General features: G+C 34.6%; 2 protein-coding genes and 1 long non-coding RNA gene across 4 annotated transcripts in view; 1 reads left to right on the forward strand and 2 right to left on the reverse strand.

The window, feature by feature from the left end:
• Positions 1-19,398, forward strand: part of LOC125258681 — a 129,249-nt gene continuing 109,851 nt past the window's right edge. For both annotated transcript variants that reach the window (XR_007182666.1, XR_007182665.1), the window contains exons 1-2: positions 1-98; positions 934-1,074. This is a non-coding gene — a long non-coding RNA (uncharacterized LOC125258681). The remainder of the gene's footprint in view (positions 99-933; positions 1,075-19,398) is intronic.
• LOC125258660 lies at positions 93-5,220 on the reverse strand. Its single transcript, XM_048175607.1, has 6 exons — positions 5,037-5,220; positions 4,287-4,397; positions 4,117-4,180; positions 3,888-3,955; positions 3,698-3,771; positions 93-1,170 (listed from the first exon to the last, which is right to left on the reverse strand). Exons 1-6 carry the CDS (start codon positions 5,041-5,043, stop codon positions 772-774), a joined length of 723 nt encoding a protein of 240 aa, XP_048031564.1. The 5' UTR covers positions 5,044-5,220; the 3' UTR covers positions 93-771.
• si:ch1073-15f19.2 (nectin-2) lies at positions 7,042-19,282 on the reverse strand. The gene is made up of 9 exons (XM_048175573.1): positions 18,952-19,282; positions 15,798-16,163; positions 15,599-15,717; positions 15,366-15,519; positions 15,118-15,233; positions 14,847-15,000; positions 10,008-10,382; positions 7,810-7,903; positions 7,042-7,706 (listed from the first exon to the last, which is right to left on the reverse strand). Exons 1-9 carry the CDS (start codon positions 19,010-19,012, stop codon positions 7,610-7,612), a joined length of 1,536 nt encoding a protein of 511 aa, XP_048031530.1. The 5' UTR covers positions 19,013-19,282; the 3' UTR covers positions 7,042-7,609.

Below are 19,398 nucleotides of genomic sequence, written 5' to 3' on the forward strand. Positions count from 1 at the left end.
GCAATACGTCAGGATTAGTTGCGGCGGAAGTTTGCAAGAAATCCTCATCACCACTGTAGCGAGTTTGTGCTGCTGCATTTTTCCTGTTTTTGATGTCGGTACGTGAAGTGAGCAAAAACACTTTTAAAAATTATTTCCTTTTTTATTTACAAAGGTAGCTAACAAGTGTAAGCTTTCAGCTTTCAGCTTTTTATTTTTTATTTTTTTAATAATAATTATGTGGTAAATGTTATGGTATTTTATGGTAATTTTTTACATATTCAGACATTCTTAAAAGCTTTCAAAGAAAAAATAAGTCAGATACAAAAATAAAGTCACAAAAATCAAGAAATACATTACATCTCTATGAATAACAGCTATTATATGTTAAACAGTCCTTTTTTGTGCGTAGGTACATCAAATTACTTGAGTCATCAATCAGTCTTTGCACAAACAGACTTTTATTGGTTGTCCTCAAAATCTAAAAGATAGCAAGAAACAAGCAGATTAAATATTTTAACATATTCTTAATATATGTAGAACAATATAACAGACCAACAGTGTAAGCCTTCAAAGGCAAGAAACAAGAAAGCACATTTAAGATGGTAAACTCATTTAAATGTGTCTTGATTGGATGCATCCTCAGAACAGACAGCTGCTCTCCTTTGCATGCTTTTGCACAGACAGAAATGCTAATTTGGCGTGTGACCTATGTCTGTTGACAGCACCACCCCACAGTATCCTGTGTTTCATCTTTTATGATGCTAAAGGTTTTTTTTAACTCTCAAAATGTTAACTGTCCTGTTCTAGACTTTGTCTTGATCTACCGAGGGAGTGATCATAGCCTTCGTGCAAATTTCTGCGCATGTCGAACTCCCTCTCTGCATTATCATCTCTTTCCATTTCCATCATTCTTTCTCTCTCTCTCTCCCTCTCCCTCTCTTCTGCCTCCAGGGCTACTTGATGACTGTTGAGGTAGATACTGTGACGTGAAACCATGAGGCTGCTGCTCCGAGACGGGAGGGTGACCTCAGCCTCGTTATCCTCGTCCACGCAATTCTGCTGGGATGCGGGTTGTGGATACGTCTGGGCCTGGTGAGCTTGAGGCTGTTTTTGGTATTTTCTCTTTTTCTTACGCTTCTTATTGACAGTCAGATCCAGAGAGGCGTAGGACACGTCCCCCTGCTGGACCTGTGAGAAAATGACATACCTAAGCTGTATTTTTATGATCTAACACAATTAATGCAGTGGAAAAAAATGAACTTACTGTACCTTGCCTCATTTTGGCATTCAGGTTAAATTGCAACATAACAAAGGGCATCAAAAGAATTTAGCAATAGGTTGCACAATACTGGTAAAAAAGCTTTCTCTAAGTCTCTTATCATAACTGCGTTATGATATCTTGCATCTCTGATTATAGTTTTGAAATAGTGTAAAACTCAGTTTTAAAGTCAGCATGAAACAGAAGTTCCAATTGTCTTTTCTTCCCAATTGTGATGTATATCCAAGTGAAATGGCTTCTTGAACATAAAAAAAAAAGGAGGGCAGGACATTTTTTCCATAGAGTGCAACAGTGCCCGTCCACTTTTTCGTTATTCATTACTCCCATAGGGATTTATTTTTTCCCAAAGTTTCTTTTTATAGCATTTTAAGCCACAAACCAAGCCAGCTAGCTACGAAGTGAATCAGAACATTGCAAACTTTGATTTGAAGCAAAAAGTTTTTGAAAATCAAACAAAAATACAAAGGTACTTAACTTTAGTGAGAGAAAGAACTACAATCCCATGAAGCCCTACGGACAGCGTAATCAAATTAAAAGCGATGGAGAAATATAAAACTACTAATTTATTTAAAAGTACTCATGCATATATATTCAAATATTTTAGTATTTTGAAAGCATAGGGAGACGGTCTCGATTACGTCATTTGTGACGCTTCATGGGAGTGGGAGGAGCTAAAGCACTCTTCTTGCTCGTTTTGCTTGTAGCAACTTTCTGATTGGTGGAATTTTCTGTACAGAATCATGGGTAATGTAGTTTTTCACCATGAATTCCACTGTTAAATATGATTATTTTAAACTGAAATAATGCAGGCTAACGGCTTCAACAGAGGCAAATACAATCTATTACTATCTATTGTCTTTAAAGGTTTATAAATTTTTACTTCTGGAACCTGACTGTTGCACTCTGTTGGGAACTGATTGGATCATTGTCGCCTTCGCATTGACACATGGCATCAGTTTTTGATTAAAGATTATGAGGACACATGAATTAAAAAAAGGATGTGCACGAATAAATCATTTATAATAAACACTGCAATATTCCATTAAAAAATATGAATTGTCAATTTTGATTTCATAGTGAATTTAACTTATCAAAAGGCTCAATATCTTGCAGAAGCACCTTTATTGCCGCTTAAGCCCGAACATTTAGCTAGTGAGCTATTAATGTGGCATAACAATGAAGCCTTTGACACACATACTGCTGAAGAGTGGTCTGAGAACTCTGACCACAGCTGCGCTCATTAAAATACCTGCTTCTACACACGTGTCTTTTTTCTGTAAAATGCGTGGGAGTGCGTGCCTAAAATAAATATCGTGTGTACATTCTCACGCAGCCTTTTTGAATGTTTTGAAATGTAATAATAAGCTTCGGACCATTGAAGTGATTATGAAAAATGTCACACAACGCAGTACCGCTGCTGTCTAATTTTGAGTGTCTTTTTTCAATGTTGAAAATACTTACAACGCATGCAATAAGCAGCAGATATTACTTAAGAAGTATATCATTTAATAGTTGCTGCATAAAACAAGATAAAAATAAAAATAAAAAATAAAAATACCCAAATATAAAACCCACATTTTAAATGTTACAATACTGTTAAGAGTTTAATGTGCAATTTGTTACTGGTTGGCTATCTAATAACCAACCGTAGCCAGCCGACCAACTAATAATCAAATAAACAAATAAATAGATGGATAAATACATAAATATAAATAAATGCATAAGTAAAAATAAATAACTAAAGGGCAGGAGCATCACTTTGGATGGATTTTTGCACGTTTTTCATAAAAACACTGATGAAGCATAGAGAAGATCCATATTTCTACGGCTAATGGGTGAACACCTTGTTTTTAAAAGATATTTCATGCATACTAAAATAAAGTAGTGGCCAAAAGTGATGTCCGGCATAGGACAATTGACTTTTTATTTTTTAATATTATTAAAAGTTAGTTAAAGATTTGTAGTTGTGCTTGAAATCAGTTGTTTTATCTGTGATAACGCAACACATCATTTTGCCGGACATTATTTTTGGCCATGCTTTCATACAAAGAAATTATGAACACATGCAAAAACAAGAGAGAACCAATGAAATAACAATAGCTGATTGTTGTAGTCAAAGTATGCTTTTTACTGTTTTTTGTTTTTCTATGCATTTTTGTTTTGCATGTTTTATTTCATTTATTGCAAAATGAAACCTGTAGCTGTAGTTTGCCTTTTTTTTTTTTGCCAAATAATTTTATCAGATAAATGCCTTAACCAGGTTTAGTGATTTGTTCTTCCCTCATATTTAAAATATATATGTAATTTAAATTATACTCATTTTGATGGATTCATTCAACTTGTAGGGTCATTAAAAACAAATATGGACATCACTTTTGGCGACTACTGTAGAATCATATAACAGCAATTTCCATGTAATTTGTTGGAAGACCATACCTTTAATCCCTGCTTTAATGTGCTTGCCTGTGACATTTGTTCATAGCACACCTCCGGAGACATTTCGAAAGCTCCTGAACAAGCATTAAATGCATAGCAATGTCATCATGACAGCTTAATTATGAGCAGTAAATAGCAGACATACTTTGGATTACTTAAAGGGATTGGTGCATTTGTGAGCTAAACATACCTCCTCCATCTATACAGATATTCCCATAAATAGGATTTTCCTGTCTTTCCATCTCATCATCCTCAAACCTACACAACACATAACCAAAATGTATTTACATGATTCATAGGGTTGTGGATGTGGAAAAAGGATTATTACATGTTAAAGCATTTTTTCTTTTCTTTTTTTCTCTTTGTCAAAATACACACATAAAAGATGATCTTAATTCAAACAATGTGCTGATGATCACCTGTAGGACTGAAGTGAATCTCGACGTAATGGCTCCTCTCCATAATCAAACATGTTTTCATTAGCTGATTAAAAAAAGATACAGTTTGTAACTGTGAACTAAAGTTGTTATACATTTTGTAAAATGCATATTTTTATATGTTCTGTAAAAGTCAAACTTATGAAGCATACCTGCAGAGTTTCTTTCCTTTCTTCTTAATAAATAGAATGCAACATTTAAACACACAGATATCACCAGTGCAATAGATATCAGACCAATAGCCACATATGCAGTTGTGCAACCTGAACATAATGAGAGAGTTAAATGACAGGTCATGATTTGATGAATATTGGATTAGCTTCACATTAACTTCACATTATCCAAAACGTATATTACAAAGTTTTTTACAAAATGATTAAATGATTACAAAATCATTTAAATTCTTAAACCTTTAAATAAATATTTTAATATTTACATAAAATTTCTTTAGACAGATAGTGTAGTGTCTCAAATAGTGTATAAGCACAAATCATTCTTGTAAGATGTTTGAGTTTCCGGAGAACACTGAAGAATTTTTTATAAATCCTAATATAATCATTATCAACTATCATTAATGCACTTTTCTAATCTGGATCAATTTATAAATTTGTATTATTAATCACTGTTTTGTGAAGATCATTTGCTGTATTATTCAAAAGAAAGTTTAATATGTCAAGGTTTAATTTCAATTAATCACTCTTCTAAGCCTTAAGAACAAAAAAATAACTGAGAACCATAAAGAAAACATGCAAAAATACAATTAAAAAAACAAAATGCAGTTTTAGCCTGCCATTATACAATAACCTCTACTAAGACAATGAAACAGCATTCATTTAAACACAATGTGTTAGAAATGCCTTCAGCAGCGAACATTCACATACAGAAGTAATAAAGCATTTTACCTGACATCCTGATTTTTTAGGGTCAAATGTCCGATAAAGCCTTGTCTGTTAAAACCTTTCACCTGTACGTGAGCATGTTCAACAAGAAGTGCACCAGAGTGCTATTTTTATCGTCTTTAGACGTTTTCGGTTACAAACAGGAAACGTGGCGGCTACCTTATTCGTTGCAAACATACACATCACAAGAGACACACACTGAGTCTACATTGTGTAGTGTCATAAACCACTCACTGTTGTTGAAATGTACATTGAAAGCATTTAATCCATATGGTTATTACTGTATTTATTCAAACAAATGATGTGTATAATGCTTTTAAATGCTTTTCTTAAAATTTGCATTTGAAAGTTTCCTTATTGCTTGTTGCATTTTGTACAATTTGTAAAATCAGTTAAATTTGATCTCTGATTTTTCTTTATTAAAATGTATATTGCTCATACATTTCTAATAATTTCATTGATTTTTTTTGTGAGCATAATCTTGCTGTTATTTAAAAAAAATAGGTGAAAAGTAATGATACTAACAGGGCCGTTTGGGATTCAAAACATTGAGTGGGCTGAATCCCCACCAATATTCAGATTAGCGGGTGATCAGTATGGGTTTTTCAATTGCCAGTACTTAAAGTTTTAACTTTGGTCAACCCTATCTTGAATATTTGGTTACATCCTTGAAATTAAGTGAAAATGTAGTTGTACAGCAATCAGTGTTATTCTTATTTGTACAAAGTAATGTGTAACAAATCCCTGCATTTACAAATTATAGTATACAACTAAAATATTGATAAAATGTCAAAGACAAACTTATTACGAACATAAGTGCTCTTATAATTACTAATTAGAATATTCATAATATAAGTTATTAGAGTGCTATTTTTCAAAAGAAGCACTATATTGAACTGAACTTTCACACACTGTACTTTTTCAGTGATTCAACAGTAAATAAAAAAAAATTATTATTATTATTATTTTTCTCATACACCATTGGAAAAATACTCAACATAATGAAGTACAATAATATATTGGATGCATGATTATACAATGCAGGATACAGGTGATCTAAACACTGAAACAATCAATCCTTTTTTCTGAATTTTCCATTTCCGACCACAATAGCGAGAGCAGGAAACGTCCTTCTGCGTGAACGTGTCGCTTCTGTTGTAGCAAAGAACCACAATGCACAAAACTGTACAAAAAGCATCTCTGTACTCTCTCTCTCTCACTCTCTCTCTCTTGTTTTCTCTCTGTTTAAACACATGAGCACTCTCTATCAGGTAAATGTCTCTGTTCATTGATCAGAAATGCCTTTCATTTCCATCTTCTCCCTCAGTGAATGAAGGCTTTTTCTCAGGGCTAAACTGCATTATAAAATGCAGAACTTTGTGTAAGCAGCATAAACAGAACCAAAAATGCAGCCTAAGTTGCTTTACGCACCATATAAACAAACACCATCTGTGCTGTTATTGCAAGTTATAATAAATGGTGACCAGTGTTGGCTTTTGTTTTTGTAGATTAGACCTGTAAGGTTAAGGATACATACTGTCTCTGTTGGTCACTGTCTGATGTGGTTTTGGCAGTTGGTTTGTCTCGACTATCTGAGGTGTAAACTGAGGTTTTATGGGGCCTGAAACAATGCTAGCCTTTGCATTGTTAACAGAACATGCAGCCACAACATGAGGTCAACATTAATATGCAGGCTTTATTTCAAAGGTATCTGATTCTGATAGCACTCGCTTTTATTCTTTGCAGCTGTATTGTAATGGTATTAAAAGGCAACATTACAATAACTACCTGATCTATTGAACATAATAGATGATTTTATGATTAAACTCTGAAGTTTCCTATAGGGACTAGTCATATTTCATATTTCTGGAATTTACCCAGTTTTTGACCCCACCTACACCCAACCCTCACATGTTGTTTTCTTTTAAAAATTCACACATTTCAGGGAAAATGTTCACACTGCTACTATGTAGGAGTAGAGATAAGCAAGTAAAACTCAAGATATTCAATAATATATTTAATGTTTGTAAAGCACAGTTGAACAAAATTCAATCACAATTTTCACATTTTTAAAAGTTACAAAAAATGAAAAAATCCAAATGATTTATAAGAGTAACAGATTTTATATACAAGCTATTCAGAAAGACACAAATACAGAGAAAATAAGCACTAAAAATCACATAAAAACATGATCTCATATTTTTTTTTAAAAATAAAAGGTTTAAGGGTTAGTTTCTAAACCCTTAAACTAATTTGATTCATCATTTAAAGTGACCGATTTGTCATAATTAGACTGCTTGATTCATGTGGATTACATTTGAGTAATTCATGGATTACATACATTTTGGTTGCATCGACTTTCAGTGAAGGAACAGAAATCTGTAAGATTTCATTAAAAATAGCTTAATTTGTGTTTTGAAGATGAACGGAACTCGGAACAGGTTCATTCTCATGTCATTCAGGTTTGGATTTTGGAATGACAGAATTTTAATTTTTGGGTGAAGCTTTTAGGCAAAAACCTTCCTGTCAGTATATTTGTGGCCCACGGTTTGTGAGCACTAAAGTGCATGACACATTCATACAAGAATATCAGTCATGAGGACATCATGGTTCCTCACTGATGTGTATTTGACTGGTGGTGGAGGAGGTTTGAAAGGGGGTGGCATATCCATTCTGAAAAAGAACAAGTAAAAACGTAGATAAATGGACTGAAAATGTGTAGGATGCAATTATGTAAAAGGACAGTGGATGTGTTGATGATTTTGGTGTGTCTCACTTTTTTTGGTTCTGGTATCTTTTGTATAGAAACGCAGTCAACACGAGCAACAGCAACACAATCGGAACAGCGATATATGCTGTTCCTTTTGACTCTGAAAGAGAAACAAGAGATATGCAAGGAAAAGTCAACCAAAAATAGTCGTACAATTAGCTCAGGTCTTGGCCCAAATTCATATCCTGTCTGTACTGTTATGTGCATGTCTTCTTGCAAACAGCTCACTGATATCAATCATAGATCACACACACTTTAAATCAAACAGCATCTTATATGTGTGTCTGAGGGTGTGGTTTCCCTGTTACAGCCAAAAACATTATTGTATGGATTAAATTTGTTTAAACACAACATAAAACATTAGCAACCAATTTTAATTCCTTAAACAGATTAATTCATGAAACATTAAAATTCAGTGAGAACATTCCAGTTATAGCCTTATACATGACCGATGACTTGATTTTAATTTAATTTATATAAAAACTATTGAAGCATATGTGGTGCTCGTAATGTGATTTATTTCTGAGGGTGAATTAAATGATTTTTTTTTTTTCTATTATTATTATTATTTAACTTGAATGTAATCCATAGGGTGACTGCCGGATGCTTATGATGCATTGCCGTCGTGCCCAATTTCGACTTCTTGCCAAATTATGATCACCCTCACTGAAGGCACTATGTGATTACCTAATCCTAACCCTACTCCCTAATATTAACCCCACCCCCACACATAATCCTAAACCTATACCTACACTGGGGATTTAGGGGGGTAATAATCTGGCTGGGGGTCAGAATTCAGTGTTGTACAGAAACCTTACTCCCTGTGAAATGTTGACTCCCCTGCTTCTTTTTGGTCTATTTGGTTGGAGGCTGCTACCTGAGTGGTCTCTATCTTTCCAAACCCACCCCTCACATCTAATCCTTTATCCTACCCTCATAGGAAGATGCAGGGGAGTCATAATCTCAGGGGGAATCAGATACCACACCTGTTTGCATGAATGCCAAATTGATGCAGTTGATTGTGGAGGTCTGTTTGAGTGGGATGGGGATCGTGAAGATCAAGTTCACCCTAGAGAGCATCTCGATGTGGTAAAGCTTTTTTTTTTTAAAAACACTCATTATTTGTTATTACTGCAATAACATTTCAATGAATGTTAACCACATTAACAAACATTTCCACCAGTAGTGATGGGGGAAACGAAGCGTTTCAAACTCTGAATCATTTGAACCAATTGGTTTGCAAAATGATTCACTGTTTCGAAGCACTTAGAACACCACAGACTTGTGGCACCTGCTGGTCAAATTCGTGTAAATGCAACAACAACAACAAAAAAAACCTTTTACAAACCAAAAGTCTTTCAATTACAAACAGGCTAATTAAATACCATTAAATATGGATGTTCTGTAAAATTTTTGCTCTTGTATTAAAGTGTGACTTGTGTGTTAGGCAGAGCTTGGCATACACACAAGGGAACACTTTACAATAAGGTTCATTAGTTAACATAAGTTAACTACATTAGATAACATGAAATAATAATGAACTGCACTTCTACAGCATTTATTCATTTTTGTTAATGTTAATTTCAACATTTAGTAATACATTATTAAAATCAAGAGTTGTATTTGTTAACATTAGTTAGTGGATTGTGAAGTAACATGAACAAACAACGAACTGTATTTTTATTAACTGCTGTATTTTTATTAACTAACATTAATAAAGATTAACAAGTAACAAATGTATTGCTTATGGTAAGTTCATGTTAGTTAATGCATTAACTAATGTTAACAAATTAACCTTATTGTAAAGTGTTACCCACACAAGTAGTATTAAAATTAAAAAAAAAAAAAAAAATCAATGCCATCTAGCAATTTTGAAATCTTTCTAAACCAGTCAAGGTACGACAGCATTATAAAAATCACATATAACTGGGAAAGTTTGATACAAGCTCTGAACCACTGGTTTAATGTTAATGTTTTGAAACTCCACAAAGGCGCTCCTCACTATCCTACACAAACCAAAGGACGGCACAACCTAAGTGACGTCATCAGAAAATTAAATTAAAAAAGTTTTTACATTTTGTTAAAAGATTGAAATCTTTTTCTTTGGAATAACATTCCAGGAGCGTGTGTATTAAAAAGTGAATATGGTCAGTTTTGATCTCATATTGACTTTCAGAGGAGTAGCCTAATTGTGTGTGTTGTACCTTTCGATGATGTCACAGTGGTGGTGATGTTTTTCTTTGTTATAACAGAGGTAACTATTTTTCTTCCAGTAACTGGATCTGGACTTGTGCTTGCATTTTCTGTACAAGAGGTGCCTGTAGATTTTACAGTGGTTGCATGTAATGTAGATGCATTGCCAACAGGTGGAGCAGAAGAGCTGCCAGTGAGAGGAGTGTGATGGCTGGTGTTTCTGGGTTGTAGGTTTGTCACAGTAGCATTTGGTTTTGATGTGCTGGTTAGGAAGTGACCAGATTCTGTTGTTGTCTCCATAGCACCAGTATTCCATGAGCTCATCCCCATGGAGGTAAAGTTCCTCAGATTTTTGGTGGTTCTTTCAGGGGAAGATGTTGTCATTCCTTCAACAGCAATCATTATAGGGAAAATGAAATGTATAAAGAATGTATATTAGGAAATGTTCAGCAACATCTGTTTGTATACAGTTCTAATAAATATATAATATAATATAATATAATATAATATAATATAATATAATATAATATAATAATCTGTGATGGACTGGCCATCCTTCCATAGCATTTCCCTGCCAAAGTTGGGGATGCTGAGATGGCTCCAGCATCCTGCATAGGTTAAGCAGTTTGGAAAATTAATATTACAATCAATTATATTATAAAACTTGTTTGCACAATGATTTTATTCACTGCCATAATTAGTCTGACGTGGTAGAGGAAGTACTTATTAAAGGGTTAGTTCATCCAAAAATAAAAATTATTTCTCACCCTCATGTCGTTCTACACCCGTAAGACCTTTGTTAATCTTCAGAACACAAATTAAGATATTTTTGATGAAATCCGATGGCTCAGTGAGGCCTCTATTGCCAGCAATGTTACTGAACCTTTCAAGATCCAGAAAGCTACTAAAGACATTTAAAACGGCTCATGTGACTACAGTGGTTCTACCTTAATATTATAAAGCGATGAGAATACAAAATAATGACTTTTCAACAATATCTTGACAGCCGATTTCAAAACAAGCTTTACAAATCTTTTCAAATCAGTGGTTCGGATCGCAAACCCTCATTTACTGAAATCACATGACTTGGGCGCCCCGAACCGCTGATCCGAAACAAAAGATTTGTAAAGCTTCAAAGCAGTGTTTTGAAATTGCCCATCACAAGATAAGAACTGTTTTAACCCTTTGAGCGGTACGGTCCCACATATAGGATTTTTATTTCTGTGCCCCTGGGTGTAGGTCACATAACTGCCAGATTCAAACTGCGCTTTGGCTATGAGACTGACGCGTTCAGCGCCTGTCATGTATCACAGCTATGCAGTGTTTTCAGCCACATAACGTTTTTTACAATACATTTAAAGTTTATAAAATACACACTGATATAAGACATCCGTGGAAGCGGCAATAACAATCCATTCAAATATAATTTGCCGCAGGGACGTGCACAGACATTTTGGGGGGCAGGGGCTCAAGTGGAAAAAAGGGCACTTCTCATAATTATTTATTTTAAAAAATAATAAAACGGTTAATATATTAACACAACTCTGACTTCCTTACCCATTTATTTTAATTCCCTCACACTCACGCAATTGTTTCACACTCCACAGATTTCTACAAAATAATCAGTTCACACAGAGACCACTGTCCTCTTTAGTATTCATTAGGCAAAGGACACTATTCCACAATGTGCATGTTTTCTACACTACTATTTTCAAGTAGCTATATATTTAGAATAAATGACTGCACCAAGGAGAGGGACATAGTTTTACTAATAATTTGTTTATTTTGGACAAATCAGTAAATCGTTTTAATTCTTTTAGTGTTATTGGAATACTACTTTTATGTATTTCATCCAATTTTGCTTCCATGTCTTCTTTTACTCTAATGGAAAGAAAACTTACAAAATACACATTTAGATGGTGTTTGTTTTAAGCCTACTACCATCCATCTGTGTGCATCTGTAGATTTCTTCTAAATTAACCAAAACAATCTAATCTGCATATTTAAACACACCAAGAGTCTTTTCCCCTGAAATGCTACAAGTAGGCCTACATAATATATATTTTAACAAATACCTGCAGAGGGTGCCAAAAGCCTGCTGATTGTTGTTGTTACACAGCACAATCAAATCCTTGTTTTTGGCCAACCAGCATAATTAAAAAATATAATATTAGTAAAATAATACATAAAAATTTAATTTCTTCAACAAGAATATGTGGACATCAAAACATGCACACTCAGAGCAAGGGATTGAACTTTTATTGATGTATTCTCCTGTGTAAGCGTAGATTTACGAATGATAAGAATGCTGTATTATGATTTTTTAAAAGGTTTTAAATCCTGCATCCTTAGAAAACTGTCTAATAATGGGGTTCATGGATCCACGTCTGTGGAATGCTCCACTTCCGGTATTGACAGCCCTACAGATATCTTTACCATGGTTCAAAATGCAATACATGGTACATTAAAAAAATTGAAATTATAATATGATGCCTATCAAATCAGGCAAATGCATTGCTGGTGGTCAAATTATTAACGCGGCGTTAAACTATAATCTCACCCTTAAGTAGGCAAATATTTCACATGTTTGTGAACATACATAGGTTACCTGAAAGAAATGCATGGGATTCATCTAGGGCTTTTTTTCTTTTTCACTTCTCATCACCACACAGCAGTTGTATTTTCCCGGGCATAGTTGTCACAAGTTGTCAGCCAGCAGCAAACACGAGGTGGGGCGGGGCACGCGTGCGTGTGGGAATGAATGGTGTGTCACGGAGGGAGGACATCTGAACTCGACAAAGCCGACCTGATATACATTTTTTGTTTTATTCGCTAAATATATTTGTTTAACAGGGAAGCTGTGTGCAAACAGGAATATATATTCATTCATAAAAAATAAATAAATAAAAAGCATCCCAGAAAAAAGGGCAGGTGCTCAAGCCCCCTTGTGCACGTGCCTGATTTGCCGACATTTATTCATATCACATAATGGGCCTAAATAACTGTAAAGGTTACTGTGTTATTCTTCAAGTTCACCAGCTACTTACTTGCATTTATTTCGGGAGAAACTGATGAATTCACCTGCTAAATCGACTGACAGGACTCTGCGAACTGCGGGGCAAACTAAGATGGCGGCACCCATCTCGCGTTATAGATCAAGATAAAGATCATTTATAAACTTATTACACATATTTGAGAATCGAAATATCAGATAGTTGATGACATGGTAAGCAAGTTTGTGAATATTTTAAATAAAAAATTAAAAACAATACAGTTTTATTGTGGCTGCTTTCAGCATACATGACACGCATGATGCGTCGCCATGGAAACAATAAGGGAAAACGTTTTAAAATAACACTTGCCTAAAAAAAACTAATTCTGGGGGGTCAGTTATAATAAGGGCTGTGTATTGCCAAAAATCTGGTGATATGATACGTATCACGATACAGGGGTTACGATACAATATATTGTGATATATTGCGATACCTACTCTAAGAAAGGCAATATATTGCGATATTTCTTGTTTTTTTTTAGAAAAAGGATGTAATTTTAGAAAAAAATGGTCATAAAGAACACACCACCATATGCTTAAAACCTTACAAACAACTTTATTTTATTTAATCAATACAGTATCATATGGATTTATATCACTTATCACTATTTTGTGCAATAAGGGAAAATAGTAAAGCGGATGGCGGGATGTTAAGTGAGCTCTCATATTCAATGTGTTTCCCGAGTTTTGGATTTTAACATAGCCTATTTTGTAAACAACTGACTCTTGTCCATCTCCTTAGTGGATTCTTTATAGTTGAAGACAAAATGAGTCCACACATGCTCTGTATGCTGAATAATAATTCTATCATCTTGTGAGCTGGGTTTGCTAATGCTAACGCTAGTGATGCACCTTGCGCTACGCGTCAGTTTACGTTCTGAGATAACGCTGACATCTAGCAGTTTGGTTTTATAGTCTGTGGTTTTAACCGAACACAAAGCCACGAATCTTGGATGTAAATAAATAAATATTGATAAAGTGTTTTTGAGAATCGATACAGTATCACCAAACATAATATCGTGATATTCATGTATATCGATATTTTCTTACACCCCTAATTAGAATATTTTAAACTCACGCTTTAAAGGGTTAAATACGTCTTTACCTTTCTGGATCGTGAGAGGTTCAGTGACATTGCTGGCAATAGAGGCCTCACTGAGCCATCGGATTTCATCAAGAATATCTTAATTTGTGTTCCAAAGATGAACAAAGGACTTACAGGTTTGGAACAACATGAGGGTGATAAATTATTGACATTATTTTCATTTTTGAGTGAACTAACCCTTTAATGATACTTGCACCCAAATGTGTGTCAATAGCATTTGACACGCACACACGTTTATGAGCTATGTTTATTCACTAACCATAAACCTAACCATGTGCATTTTTATATTAGATTACTTTGTTTATTTATGTTTTCCTTATGGGGACCATTGGCTGAATACAATGTAGATGATTTCAGGTTTTACTATCCTTGTGGGGACATTTAGTTCCCACAGTGTAGGCAAAGACCTACACACAGAAACACCCCAACAGCCTTTCCTAAAACAATAAGTCCCTGAGAGCTTCGACAGAGGTAAATTGATCAATTAACCTCTGTTCCAAAATGTATAATTAATTCTCATGGGCTTCAGTGGTATTCTTATGTTTTTACATTGTTTGCACTGTAGTGTGCCTCTGCTTTGGGCAAACTGGGATTTAATCCTTTAATATTCAGTTAAAAAGCTGTTCTTTTTTACAAAGGAAATTTGAAGTGTCATATGATGGCTATTACAAAAAAGAAGAAGCTTTTTCTTACCTTCGCTTTGCTTTGAGAGAACATGGATAGAAAACTCTCTGTCTCTCTGGAGCCAGTTGTTCTGAAAGACAGCTGTCAGTTTGTATGTTCCTGACAGGTTAGATGTCATGGAAGTCAGAGACAAAGTATCTGAGAGAGACAGTGTTGTGTCACCCTAAAAATCATCACATGGATTTGTCATTTTAAACATTTTAATACACTACAAATTATGTATTTAAAGCAATACTGCTTAAATATTTAACTTCAATCTCCTAATATTTCACAGTCTTACCCTCGTCCACTTATATTGCAATTGCTGAGATGCTTTTGCGATACAAGAAATTGCCACATCCTCACCAAAACTGACGTTTAAAGGGCTGCTTGTGTTACACTCAATGTCATCAAGAACTGTTTGGAAGAAAATGATATATTTGAAATGGATTTGTGTTATATGAGCTTTAATTCGACAGACAATTATAAAGATTCATTCAAAAACTTTTTTGGATGCAATTGATCTGCATTCTCAGTTTAAACACTCACAATTCACAGTCAGTTCCATTGTGGTATTGAGACTTTGTTGATTTTGGACAACTGATTCCCATTCAGGTAAACAGATGTATAGATCGCTGTTGTCTCTGGTGACATTTGGTAAAATGAACTCTCCGTTCAAGCTTTCCGTCGATAATAGCTTGTCCTGATGAGGAGAATGAGATCAACACAATAGCTGCATAGACTGTGGCATGTAGAAATGTGTAATTTTCCATCTGACTCACCTTTGACCTTCTAAGTTTATAACGGAGTGGTGGAGGAGTTGCTGAACAAGTTATTTTCACTTCATCTCCCTCTTTTATGAATCTGTATGGATGTGACATCTTCACTGATGCTGGAGCCTCTGAAATGAGCAGACAGATGCTGCTTATTCACTTTTAAACTTGAGTGTATGAGAATGTAGGTTAGCAGTGAGCAGTTTACCTGTGACCTGCAGCTTTGTAGTTCTTTTAATCGAGCCATTAGGATAAGAAGTAATTTCACAAATATAGTTTCCACTGTCTTTCATGGTAACTTCATAGAGGGTCAGGATAGAGCCCTGTAGCTTTCCAGTTTTTGAACTGGTCATCTTCTTCAGAAGAGGACCAGATTGAAAGTAATGTTCTGGCAATAAAGGATGGAACACCACAATCTTCTGATCGATCTTCTCATTTCCTTTTGGCTGTTTAATCCATTCCAGCTGGATAACTGTGACTTCATGCTCCTCGCCCACATAGCATGGCAGGCTGATGTTCTGTCCCTCCACAGCAGTTACGGACATGTTATGATGTATAAGCACTCCATACGTTCCTGATAAACCATTTTCATGAGTGATAATCAGTTTCTTTCATGAAACCACAGGTTGCATCATTGGTCAAGATGTTCAGTGGTTTATAAGAGATGAGTTATTGACAAGTTTTCACCTTTAAAGGGTTAGTTCACTCCAAAATTAAAATTCGGTCATTAATTACAATTAATTACCGTCATGTCGTTCCAAACTTGTAAGACTTTCATTCATCTTCAGAACACAAATGAATAAATTTTTAACAAAATCTGAGAGCTTTTTGTTCTTCCATTGACAATCTACGCAACTACCACATTCAAGCCCCAGAAGGGTAGTAAAGACATCATAAAAGTAATCCATGTGACTCCAGTGGTTCAACTTCAATTTTATGAAGTGACTCAAGTGCTTTTTTTTTTGCGCGAAAACAAAGCAAAAAACATAAGTTACCACTTTATTTTCAAAATATTAAAGGGTCACCAAAAAATGAAAATTCTCTTATTAATTACTCACGACTCATGTCGTTCCACACCCGTAAGACTTTTGTTGATCTTCGGAACACAAATTATGATATTTTTTTGTGAATTCGGAGAGTTTTTTTTAAAAATCCCCCTATATAGACAGGAATTTAACCACCACTTTCAAGGTCCAGAAAGGTACTGAAGACATTGTTAAAATAGTCAAATGCTTAATGTTATGAAGCGGCGAGAATACTTTTTGTGCGCAAAAACAAAACAAAAATAACAACTTCTCAAAAAATAAAATAAAAAATAAAATAAAAAAATAAAAAATAACCATAAAAATTAAAAATAAATGATTGATAAAAAATAATGATTCTCCTAAGTTGTTTCATTCAGCACTTCCAGGTTCTACGTCAGAACACAGACTCAGTATTAGCCAACGCTGTTCACGTGAGCAGCACGACGCATGTGTACAGCATCGGCTAATAATGAGTCGTCATTCTGATGTAGAACCTGGAAGTGCTGAACGTAAAAAAACTTAGGAGAATCATTATTTTTTATCAATCATTAATTTTTTTTATGGTTATTTTATTGAGAAGCTGTTATTTTTGTTTTGTTTTTGCGAACAAAAAGTATTTCTCATCGCTTTATAAAATTAAGGTTGAACCACTGTAGTCACGTTGACTATTTTAACAATGTCTTTAGTATCTCTCTGGACCTTGAAAGTCATGGTTTAATTGCTTTCTATGGGGGATAAAAAAAATCCTCTTGGATTTTATAAAAAAATATCTTAATTTGTGTTCCAAAGATGAACAAAGATCTTAGGGGTGTGGAACGACATGAGGGTGAGTACTTTGGGTGAACTAACCCTTTAATCTCCAACACACATTCTTGAGAGAACCACGACCCATGCATGTTGTGTTGACGCGAGAGCAGATGTTGTTGCGTGAACGTGCATTGGAAATTAATATTTTGTAAATAAAGTGGTAAATGATGTTGAATTACTTCAATGATGTCTTTACTACCTTTTTGGGGCTTGAAAGTGGTAGTTGCGTTGGCTGTCAATGGAGGGGCAGAAAGCTCTCAGATTTCATTAAAAAGTTTTTCATTTGTGTTCCGAAGATGAACGAAGGTCTTACGGGTGTGGAACGACATGAGGGTGAGTAATAAATGACAGATTTTTCATTTTTGGGTGAACTAACACTTTAAAGCCCGGGCTTTACACTGCACAATTTTAGCAATCCTATATAAGATCATTACAAATCACACTGTGCGACATGGATCTATTAAACTTGGGTACGACATGCATGTAGACTGTACGATGATGCCACCTATTGACTCGTGGGATACGATGCACGTTTCTATAGAAGAATAAAACATCAGCAGCATGCACTAGTGGATAACAAAAAGACCATGTTAAATCACACTTTGGCAGTTGTAGTTTTTATGTGTGCTGAAAAAAAAAAAAAGCGGCAAAAGAAGGGAAAAGAGCTTGAGGTAAACAGTTTTAAGTTTTAGAGCCATGTCACATTGATTTCATGTCGCATTTTTATTGGCTGGTCAGTAGACGTAGGTCACAGCAGCAAACACACTGTGTGTTGATCATGCTGAATTTCTGACACTGTCAGAAAATGATCGTAGGCTATCTTTGGTCGCAAAACCAAGAAAACAACTGTCTTATAACCTCTCTCACTGAAATAAGTTCAGTGCCATCTGTGGTTTAAATTTATTACATTTAGTTTTATTTTTAAATATATTTCTTACATATATTTATACACACATTATGTTTTGTCATTACATTTTTTGTGGCACCACATGACATCTTACAACCTGAACTAACCTTGCCTTGTGATAAAATCACATTGTCTGATATTTTAAGAGACTTATTGACATTTATCTTCTATATGATATCATTTCCTATCATTTTTTTTTTAGGATGTTTTTTCACTTTTTGTTTGGACCAACAAGGCTTTTATTTGGCAGTTTTGTTAAACATTTTTTCCTAAGAAATAATAATAAAAGGTAATGCTTGATAAATACTTGTTTTTTTGTTTGTTTTTTTGTTTTTCAATAATTTTTTTTCAATAATTTAATCTTTTAAAGATGCTTTTGTCCTTATTATGAAATTAGGACAATTGTATCATTCTGTTATTTTTGACTTCATTCATTTTCACATGTGCTTGAAGTCACTGTACATATGAATTTTGACTAAATTATTAAATAGAACAAAAAAGATCAGTGTCATGTCATTATGTCATTAACATGTCATGTCATTAACAACTATAATCACATGACCAGATCAATTTAAAAGCTATTAAACATTTTCATTGTAGGTAGAAATACAAGCCCCTCTTACCTCGTATCATGCATAAAACTATAAGAAGTTTGTAAGTTGCCTCTGTCATCAAAAACTCCATATCTGTGAGACGAACAGTCTTAACAGAAAGAGTCTCACAACAGCTACAGCAGAGATACAGGAAATGAGCTACACCACCAGAGAGACAGGAACTGGTTTATTTTCATAGTCTACCAAATCTTCCTTCTGTAGTCTAGTCGCTTGGTTTGGCTTAAGCTGTGCATTATAGTTTTCTTTTCAACTGAACAGCAGAGGATACTTAATGGAGAGATGCTCTTATGTCTAGAGTAGATCAGATGGAGTGATGGAGTTTGGTCCTGATAAACACAATGCACTGCTTCAAAAGAAAATTATGACCTGATTTCGATTATGTGTCGACAGTCAGCATGTCTTTCTCGGTTTCCTGTCAGAATGCAATGAGACGAGCTGCGGCCACATTTTCTCAGA

The sequence above is a fragment of the Megalobrama amblycephala genome, linkage group LG2 (assembly GCF_018812025.1).
Source record: "Megalobrama amblycephala isolate DHTTF-2021 linkage group LG2, ASM1881202v1, whole genome shotgun sequence".
In the NCBI taxonomy this organism is placed as follows: Eukaryota; Metazoa; Chordata; class Actinopteri; order Cypriniformes; family Xenocyprididae; genus Megalobrama; species Megalobrama amblycephala.

Bases quoted from the DNA above. Each gene is read 5' to 3' on its own strand.
- LOC125258660 (XM_048175607.1), bottom strand. The intron at 4,181-4,286 runs GTATGCTTCATA...TTTTTTAATCAG, and splicing joins AAAGGAAAGAAACTCTGCAG to CTAATGAAAACATGTTTGAT. The intron at 1,171-3,697 runs GTATGGTCTTCC...ATTTTCTCACAG, and splicing joins CATTAAAGCAGGGATTAAAG to GTCCAGCAGGGGGACGTGTC.
- si:ch1073-15f19.2 (XM_048175573.1), bottom strand. From the start codon at position 19,012: ATGGAGTTTTTGATGACAGAGGCAACTTACAAACTTCTTATAGTTTTA. The intron at 15,718-15,797 runs GTAAACTGCTCA...TGCTCATTTCAG, and splicing joins TACAAAGCTGCAGGTCACAG to AGGCTCCAGCATCAGTGAAG. The intron at 7,904-10,007 runs GTACAACACACA...TTTCTCTTTCAG, and splicing joins CACTGTGACATCATCGAAAG to AGTCAAAAGGAACAGCATAT.